General features: G+C 54.8%; 1 protein-coding gene across 1 annotated transcript; it reads right to left on the reverse strand.

Moving 5' to 3' along the window:
• Window positions 1–563: 563 nt before the first annotated feature.
• IRF1 (interferon regulatory factor 1) lies at window positions 564–7687 on the reverse strand. The gene is made up of 10 exons (XM_057539931.1): window positions 7448–7687; window positions 6316–6407; window positions 4934–5033; window positions 3950–4126; window positions 3783–3832; window positions 3543–3675; window positions 3232–3354; window positions 2842–2891; window positions 1855–1990; window positions 564–1545 (listed from the first exon to the last, which is right to left on the reverse strand). The coding sequence occupies exons 2-10, from the start codon at window positions 6400–6402 to the stop codon at window positions 1433–1435; spliced, it is 969 nt and encodes a 322-aa protein (XP_057395914.1). The 5' UTR covers window positions 6403–6407; window positions 7448–7687; the 3' UTR covers window positions 564–1432.
• Between the last annotated feature and the right edge of the window lie 1410 nt (window positions 7688–9097).

The following is a 9097-nucleotide window of genomic DNA, read 5'->3' on the forward strand; positions in this document are numbered from 1 at the left end:
TGGCCACATTTCAAGTGTTCGGTTAGCACATGTAAGTATGCCGCTACCTACTGCAGTGGACGGTGCAGAGACAGAACATTCCTGTCACTGCAGCAAATGGACAGCAAGTACTGCTTGGCGGCACAGCAGGCCGCGGGAACCTTTTGGGGGCTGGTGTCTGTTCTGATTGCCAGTGACCATGCTGTGCCAACTGTTAACTTTTTGGAGTAGCACCTGAGTACACTTGCATTTGAATTTAGCAGGACATTCGAGTCTATGGCACATTCCTCAGAAGAGCTCAAAACCTAACACTGCCCAGGCCCCAGGAGCCCAAGTTCAACTCATAGCTCTGCCTATAAAGCCATGGGCAAGTGACTATATTTACATGAGCATATCCCTGTGCCGTAACTGTCCCTTCTCCTGCCACCTTCTCCATGAACATAATTGAAAGGATTTCACAATAGGTGCACATCACCGCTCACCCTAAAGGCAAGCTCAGGCAGGATGCCAACAATGAGTCCATCAGAATGTGTCTACAAAAAGTAAAATCATCTAATTTATGTCTAAGTAAAAGGCCACACCACTTATAAACAATTAACGTTTTATAAAAAGACAAATGTACATATTTACACACATGTACATGTGTGGTCACACATGACTTAGTGGTCAGATGACGTTTCCAATTTTAAAAGTCACACTCACACTTGCCTCCCTGGGCCTGCTGGGGGCTGCTGGGGCCTGCCTGAGGGGGCAGGTGGGTGCAGAGCAAGGCACAGTATAAATAAATGCAAAGGCCAAGAGCTTGGGGGAAACGTTAGTGTACACCTCTGATCAGAAATGTGGCAAGGTCCACAAGAAAAAGTGCCAGGTTTTTTCACAAGCCCCTCAGCCTACGCAGGGAGCGGGGCAGAGCTCCTCTGAGGCAGAGGGGGCACTGTCCCACAGGACCCCATTCTTCCTTCACATTTCACTGGCTTTGGAACAGTCCCCAGGGCTCAGCTAGGAAGGGAGGTGGTTCTTTGGGAACAGGATTCACTTAGTGCAATTGTCTCTTAGTGCAGAGCCAGCCCTGGAGTTGGTGCTGTGCTTTCTGAGGTCACTGGCCCGTTCCCTTGGGCCAGCTCAGTGACAGCAAGACCCTCTCCAGGCAGCTGGGCTCAGAGGGAAAAGCTGGAGGCTGACTCCTCTCTGAGACCTCCACCTGACACACCAGTCTCAGGACGCCATCTTCCCAGGAAGCAGGGCCAGCTTTACCCCACAAGATAAGCCCAGACCCTGGCCTGCCGGACCCCCAGAGGCCACTGTCCCAAGGAGGAAAGCCCCATCCCTGGTCAGCAGTGGGGTTACACTTTGTCGTATCAAGGGGCCACAGGATTCCTGCTTCTCTGCACCACAGCTGCCATGATGCCAGGTCCTGCTTGCCTAGAGAAGTAAAAGGGGGCCAGGGGCCCACCTATGGTGCACAAGGAATGGCCTGGATGGAGGGCAGCCTGACTGGGGGCAGCAGGCTGTCCAGCCAGCTGGTGTCCATGTTCTTCAGATCTGAAGATATCAGCCCAATATACCCTAGAAGATGTGAAGAAGGTTTTGTGAGGATTGGGGGTGGGGAGGCAGGTGTGTTCTCCCCCCACCCTCCAGCCCTATCCGTGAAGGCCACAGACACAGCAGCCTCTGCTGTCCGCCCCATGGCAGCCTCAATCTTAGGCAAACCTGAGGGCCTGGAAGGAGTAGCCAATTTGCAAGCTGTCTGTACCCAGATGAATTTAACAAGGATGCTTTACGCCTGCTGCTCTCTGGCCCTGCCCCCAAGCCTTCCCCACCCGCTACTTGGTTTTCCCTTCTTTGAGAAACCATATGGATCCAGGGTCTTCTTACCCCCAGGGCTGTCAACTTCTGGCTCCTCCTTGCAGCTGAAGTCTCCATAGACAGAGGTGGGCTGGGCCCCAGGTTCATTGAGCAGGTACCCCTTCCCATCCACGCTTGTCTGCTGCCACCCTGACTGCTCCAAGAGCTGGGGACAGATAAATAAGAAGCCATCAGCTCACTCCCAGTACAGACTCACCCTCTGGTCCTGCCTTCAATGAGCCAACGCTTCCCAGCCAGGATCACATCCTTGGCCATTTTCACATTCTCAAATGGATACAGACGTGGAGTGCAGTTAGGATAGGGGCCTGGGAGGTGAGGGTCTGCCCTGGGCCGACACTCCCACATCTACCTTCTGGCATAGAATCTCCAAGACTTCCCTCTCAACTGGGTAAGGACATACCAACTGGGAGGGTGGCTTAAAGCAATGGTTCACATATTAAGTCAAGAAAAGATGCCTAGAAATTTCAGGTAGAGATAAGGAACTATGCCCATGTCTCCATTTTCTGTGCTGATGGAACAGAGCCTGGGTACAGCTACTACAAAAACTTTTTTACATTTATTTCAAAAACTGAAGCAGAAAAAAACCTGGAGAATAATTTGCTTAAACAAAGAAAAGCCATCATATTACAGATCCTGAAGGCTGATTACTGAAACCTGATGTGCATTTCCCAAACTAACAGGACTGGGGCATGTTGGGGCGGAGGACACGGGCCAGGGACCCGGCACTGATGGTGGCTGACTCAGAGCTATCTGAGGCCCTAGGACAGTATGTCAGAAACCCAGCCTCCCTCCTGCCCCCACTTCCACAGTGTCTTTCCCACCAGCCAAAGAGGTCAGTGGTCCCCAGCCACATGGATGTGACACTTGTAGGACCATGCAAGCAGACAGGTCACAGCAGCAACTGCCTACCCTCCAACTTAGAAGCTCTCACTGGTTCTCTCCCCTGAGAAGTAGCCACCTCAAAAGAGCACTGAAGAAGGAAGGAAGGGGCTTTACCTTCATGATGTCCTCAGTTAATTTCCCTTCCTCGTCCTCATCTGTTGCAGCTGTGGGTGGGGAACAGCAGAGAGGTTGGCTGAGGTCAGTCAGCCAGGCTCACCCTGCGGTGCCAGCCCCACCAAGTCCCCCTACCCCTTCACACATGCGCACACACACGCTGGCCTCCCACTGGATATCTGCCTGCCATGAAGATTCCAGAACAGAACACTGTCCTTGTGACTCAGCCTCTTGAACCCTGAAGCCACACCTCTTCCCCTCTTCCCTCTTCTCTCCAGCCCACCAGTCAGCTCAGTGCCAGGTGGAGTTCTGAGCATCTTTTCTCCCTCAGGAAACCCCTCCTTGGATCCCAACAGTCAGGCAGGCAGGCCAGGCCCCGGAGGCACGAACCTTCAGAGGTGGAGGGCATGGGCGACACCTGAAAGTTGTACAGGTCACTGGTGCTGTCTGGCACAATTTCCACTGGAATGCGCCAGTCGGGGAGAGTGCTACTGACGGCACACGGTGACAGTGCTTCAGGACAACAGAAACTGAGGGTCAGAGCTGTGTGCTTTCTTAGTTTGCCAGGACACCCAGCATCCCCCCCCACTCGCAGCCTGCTCCAACAGGTCACCATCTACAAGCACGGTGCCCCCTAGACCCAAGAGAAAGAGCCATCCCACCAACCTATGTGGTCCCCTGCCAGACCCGGCCCACCTTACCTGGAGTAAGGGCCCGTTCAACGTCCAAGTCCTGCCCCATGTAGCCCTGAGTTGTGTAGCTGCTGTGGTCATCAGGCAGGGTGGAGCTGCTGAGTCCATCAGAGAAGGTATCGGGGCTGGATTCCCCAAATGACTGTAGAGGGAGAAAGAAGCTTAGGCCCAGGCTTGCTGGGGCACTCCTTCTACTGCCCACCTTGACTCTCAGGTGACCAAAGGCTAGCTGCTTAGGATCATACTCACCTTCTTCTTGGCCTTGCTCTTAGCATCTCGGCTGGACTTGGACTTTCTCTCTGTGGGGCAGATAGGCTGTCAACCTTGGTACAGGCAGGCATGCCAGCCCCAGCTGACCTCCTTCCTCCTTCCCTCTCTCCCTGAGGGCTTTCCCAGGACCCAGAGCCCTTGGATACCTTTCCTCTGGTTCTTGGTGAGGGGTGGGAGCATCCGGTACACCCGCACAGCTGAACTGCCCTTGTTCCTGCTCTGGTCCTTCACCTCCTCGATATCTGGCAGGGAGTTCATGGCACAGCGAAAGTTGGCCTTCCATGTCTTGGGATCCGGCTCCTTTTCCCCTGCTTTGTATCGGCCTAGTGGGCAGGAAAGTGAAGAGGATCATCAGGACTATAGGTGGGAATCCTCAGCTGTGCCCTGGCTTGGAAGGAGAAAGACAAGAGTACCCCTGAGCTCTCATGCTGCCAGAGATCCACAATGGTCAAACCAGCAGGTATTCCTGGGTGACACTTGTGCAGGCCCTGGGCTTCTCAAATGCCCAGACTTGGCTCAAATACATCCAGCAAGCCTCAGCAAAGGGCCTAGCCAGAAGCACTAGAGGGCCCAAGCCCCAAAGTGCTATCTTTGTCACAGATCATGCCCAGTCTCCCTTTGTCTGTCAGCAGCCAGACAGCAGGGACTGGGGCTTATGTGATAGTTCCAAACATGGGAATGGACACAGAGTAGGCATCAAAGAATATTTACTGATAGGTGGGCTGACTGGTCCGAGATGGGCCAAGAGCCCCATCCCTGAAGGATAAAAAGAGGTTGCCAACCAGATGGGCCTTGGACCCAGGACTATTGGTCAACATCAAGAAAAAGGAGGGCCTGGATCTCTTTCAGTGTCCGTGCTCACAACTGCTTTTGCCAGGGAGAGCTTTAATCTAGCCACAAACTCCATGAAGCCACACTTTCTAAGATTTTGGTTTCATAAATTCCTTTGTGAACGTGCTGAAATGATGAACCCTCTCCCCAAAAACACAGGTCTGCTCCCTGCCCACCCCTGAGTTCTGTACAACATCTCAGGGAGCTCAGAGACCCCAGTGAAGAGCCTCTGTGTTAAGAGAAGTGCCTCCCCTTATCGCCTCCCTGCCCCTCTTAAAGCTGGAGTCCAGGGCACACACCTGTGTGAATGGCCCAGCTCCGAAACAGACAGGCATCCTTGTTGATGTCCCAGCCATGCTTGGCAGCGTGCTTCCATGGGATCTGGAAGATCATCTCCTCCTATACAGCACACAAGCACACATACATGTAAGACCGTGTCAGCTCAGAGACCACAGGCTTTTGGCCTGAATCTGCCCAGCCCCCCAGATCTGGGAAAAGGCTGACTTCCCCTTTTCACCCTCACATCTGGCTTGGGTTGACCCATCCTGAGAATGGCTTAAACAGGCTGCTCCATCACTAGATCTTTCAGAAGGGGCTCTGGGTTCTGATGAGCTAGGGCATCATCAGCTCAGCAAAGACCTCCTTCTGCCTATTACAGATGTGCTAGGACCCATACAGAGTACCCTGGGATGCTTCTCTCAGACTTGTCAGCACCAACATGGAAGTGAGAAGTCAGTTCATTAGATGGAGCTGCTCAGGACAACTGCGACCACTGGCTCCTACACAGGGGGTCCTGGCCATATACCTGTGGGAGCCCAGGGCCAGACTTGGATGATGACTACCTGTGTGACCCTGGCATTGTCACTATACCTCTTTGTCCCTCACTGTTTTCTCTTCCGTGAAATGAAAAAAACACAGTAACAAATATAAAAGCTAAGGTCTCACTGTTATCATTACTGGTGGTTAACAGTATGGATTTTTGAGTCAGACCGCTCAGGTTCAGATCTTGACTTTATCGCTTTTTGTGTGATCTCATCATCTACTTCTCAGTGCCTCAGTTTCCTTATCTGAAAATGGAGATATTAATAGAATCTACCTCACAGGGCTATGTTGAGGATTAAATGACACAATGTAAGTAACATACTTAACATGGTGCCATGCTCGCTCATAGCAAGTGTACAGTAAGCATTAGTTGTTATTATGAATACTATTATTACTACTAAGTCTGCAGGGTCTATGTTGTCCTTTGTGCACCAGCAAGAGGCCTCTTGGGTCTGGACAACTGGTGCAAGGTTAATTCTTGGGTCGCCTGCTGAGCCAGTCACCTTCCTGCCAGCAGTGCCCACTTTTCTGTCTCCTATCTGCCTGACTGGAGCCCTCTAGAATGTTGTGTGTGCTTGTAGGGGTCTCCCTCAGGAGAGACCAGAACTTTGGCTCTGCAGATGCTGGGAGAATCTTGCTGCTGGAAAACTGTCAGTGCCTTCAGGTGGATGCCCAGGGAGGCAGGCAGAAGTCAGCCAGTGGGGCCCTGGCTGGGTCTTGTACACTCCCTGCAGGATCCACTGAGAAATACATCTGCCTGCTCCCTATCACTTCCCTTTTTGAGCTGCATCTGAAGCTTTGGTCCCCTAAAGAACATGGGTTAAAATAGTGGCAGAAAAACCCAAAGAGTAACACTCACTTTATTAATCCAGATCAGCCCTGGGATTTGGTTGGAATTAATCTGCATCTCTAGCCAGGGTCTCATGCGCATCCGAGTGATGGGCATGTTGGCTGTAAAGAGAAGACAGAAGGCTCCTGTTTGGAGTCTGTTGAGCAGCCCCTGGGCACTACCCTGCCCCACCCCAGGTCATTCAATTACCCTCCCCTGCCCTCATCCAGATACCAAGTACTACAATCATGGGGAAGGGGGCTTTCTCTGGAATAAAACCGCCCTCCAAATCTTTTCAGCATCTTGAGCAAAATGCTTCTTCCCTCACCCCCTCCTAGACAGTCTTGGGAGGAGACAGGCATGCATGTGTTAGTTTCAAGATTTATGTGCAGGAAAAGAGACAAAACACAGAGATATCTAAATACCAGAACTTTTCTCCCAAAATTCAAATCCTTTGGGAAGCAAGGGGCTTCTTTTGCTTGATGCCAAGAAATTTTCCTGCTTGAGTTGTTGCCACTAGATGTGCACCTTCCCTGATGGACAAGCAGTCACCCTACATCCTGGACCCCCCCCCCCCAATCTATTCTATGCCTCCCTGACAGTCACAGTGTAGAGGCTCGGACGCCAACCCTTCCGGCCTCGTTCCCCTCCTCGGGCGAAGTGGCCCAAGGAACACCTGTGGCGCCTCTTCCCGCGGCCCCGGGAGGTCCTCCAACCATCCAGGGCAGCAAGCCCCAAGCCCCGCCACCTGCATAAATAGCCTGAAACCTGGGGCCTGGGCGCGAGCTGGGACCGCCGAAAGCCGGCGCCGGGAGCAAAGGGCGCCCACGCGCCGGCATACACTCGAGTCCCGCGCACGGCTCCTGGATGCGCGCAACCAACACACAGGGCCACCCAGAGGCCGTCAGCGGCTTCGCGCACACAGAGCTGCGGCAGCCGCCGGGGTCGGGCAACCTCGGCCGGGTGGGAGGTCCACGCCGCGGCCCGCCCTCCCCGCGCAGCTGCTTGCCGCTCTCCACCGCCTTCTCGAGTCCGCGCGGGGGCCCAGGCCACGCCGCGAGCCCGCCACTCTCCCGGCTGGGGTTTTCGTCCCCCACTTCCTGGTGCCCAGCACGCTTTTGTTCGACGCCACCGGTGCCCCCTGCGGCGAAGACGGGCTCACCTCGGCTTCAAGCGCTTTTCAGCGGCGGCGCCCGAGGGTCCCGGCGCGGCGAGGGCTGCTGAGCGGGCGCGGGGAGCGCGTGGGAGCGGGCAGAAGGCAGAGGATGCCTGGGTCGCGGAGCCGCTGGGCACGGCTGGCCTCGGCTTGGCTCGGCTCCCGCTGGCCTCTGCTCCGCCCGGCTCGGGCGCACGTCCTGCCTCGACGAAGGAGTGGCGCGCTCTGCCGGGGTATCGGCGCCGGCGAGAAATCTAAACACTTAGCGGGATTCCCCCAGCCCAGGCCGGGCCCCGCCTCCTAAAGAGCCGCGAGGGCGCCCATTGGCCAGCGCCGCCTCATCATTTCGGGGAAATCAGGCTGTTGTAGAGCTAGCGGCGAAGGGGAAGTACAGGGCGGCTGCCCCTCCCCACCCCCTCCGGCCTGGCGCCGCCGCCCCGGGGCGAACGCGGGCCCGCCCCGCCGGCTCCCACTCCACCCCCATACCAGCTCGCCCGGAAGAAAGCTGTCCTGGAAAGTCAAACGCCCCCGGCCCATAGTTACTCCCCTCACTCCGCACTCACCCAGCCTGCTAGCTCCTCTGTCCATCTCCTTGCCCTCCTTTCCTGGGGATGGGGACATCTATCTCCCCAGCCCCGGTGAGGGAGTCACCCGGGCACCTGCGCCTTCTTCAGAGTGGACGCCAGGACTGAATCCCCGGAAAACCAACCTGCTTCCTCAAGCCCGTTAATGGGGTGTCAAGAAGGGAGAGTTTTGGCTCTCAAACTGCCCCCTTTTTGAGGGATGACCCACCTCCAGGTCATTCACCTTCCCTGGAGAAGTAAAGGAAAGCCTGCCCTGCTTGGGGCTGCCAAGGCGAGAGGAAATCCCAGCTTGGCCGCTGCTGGCGCAGCCTGCCAATGGACTAGGGACCTCAGTTTCCTCAACTACAAAATAACGATAGCCCTACCTTGCTGGTTTACAGTGACAGAGATGATGTCTGTAAAGCATCATGCCCTACTTGGGCAGCAGATGATGCGTGGTTTGCGAGGTCCCTGCTCAGAGTCTAATAGTGACCAGGGAGAGACCTCTTCTGCTTCTCCTTCTACACCCTTGGGACTGCCCCACAAAGGGAGAAGGGTTTCAGAGAAGCCAGGACAGCTGAGTTGAGGTGGGTGTGGGCTAACCTTGGCTCCTCCTAGCACTCCTGCCTTAGGCCACCTCCACAGTCTCATGTGGCCCTTGCATGGGAGCCCCTCGGTGGCAGCATTAGTGTCATCTCTGGGCCCTCAGAGCTTGGCCCAGAGATATTCTGGGCAACATGGGGGAATTGCTTAGGTCTGACCAAGGCCTTAGGTCTAGCCAAAGGATTGGGGAGCCCAGGTCCCAGGCCCCTTGGGAATGGAAGCTATTTAACTCTTGGGCTTACAACTAGACCTTGACCTACTTGTACTTCTAGACGCTGGGCTGAGTGTTCATTTTTCTATCTAGAACTCTGGCACAGCAGGCTTCTTCCTTCAACCCCATCAAGCTGCTGATTCAGAGGTAAATCACTCTTCCAGGCCGGGTTGGTTGTGTCACTCCTGTCACCCCAGCTCTCCCTCCATAGTGGCACCCAGTTGCAATGTTGCAGGCTATAAACAGACACATTGATGCAGCATTCCACCTGTCAGTCAC

This window comes from Balaenoptera acutorostrata, chromosome 2, assembly GCF_949987535.1.
Source record: "Balaenoptera acutorostrata chromosome 2, mBalAcu1.1, whole genome shotgun sequence".
In the NCBI taxonomy this organism is placed as follows: Eukaryota; Metazoa; Chordata; class Mammalia; order Artiodactyla; family Balaenopteridae; genus Balaenoptera; species Balaenoptera acutorostrata.

Coding starts and splice junctions, on each gene's coding strand:
- IRF1 (XM_057539931.1), bottom strand. CDS start 6,402: ATGCCCATCACTCGGATGCGCATGAGACCCTGGCTAGAGATGCAGATT. Junction 5,034..6,315: donor GGCTGATCTGGATTAATAAA/GTGAGTGTTACT, acceptor TGTGCTGTATAG/GAGGAGATGATCTTCCAGAT. Junction 3,355..3,542: donor TGAACGGGCCCTTACTCCAG/GTAAGGTGGGCC, acceptor GTTGTCCTGAAG/CACTGTCACCGTGTGCCGTC.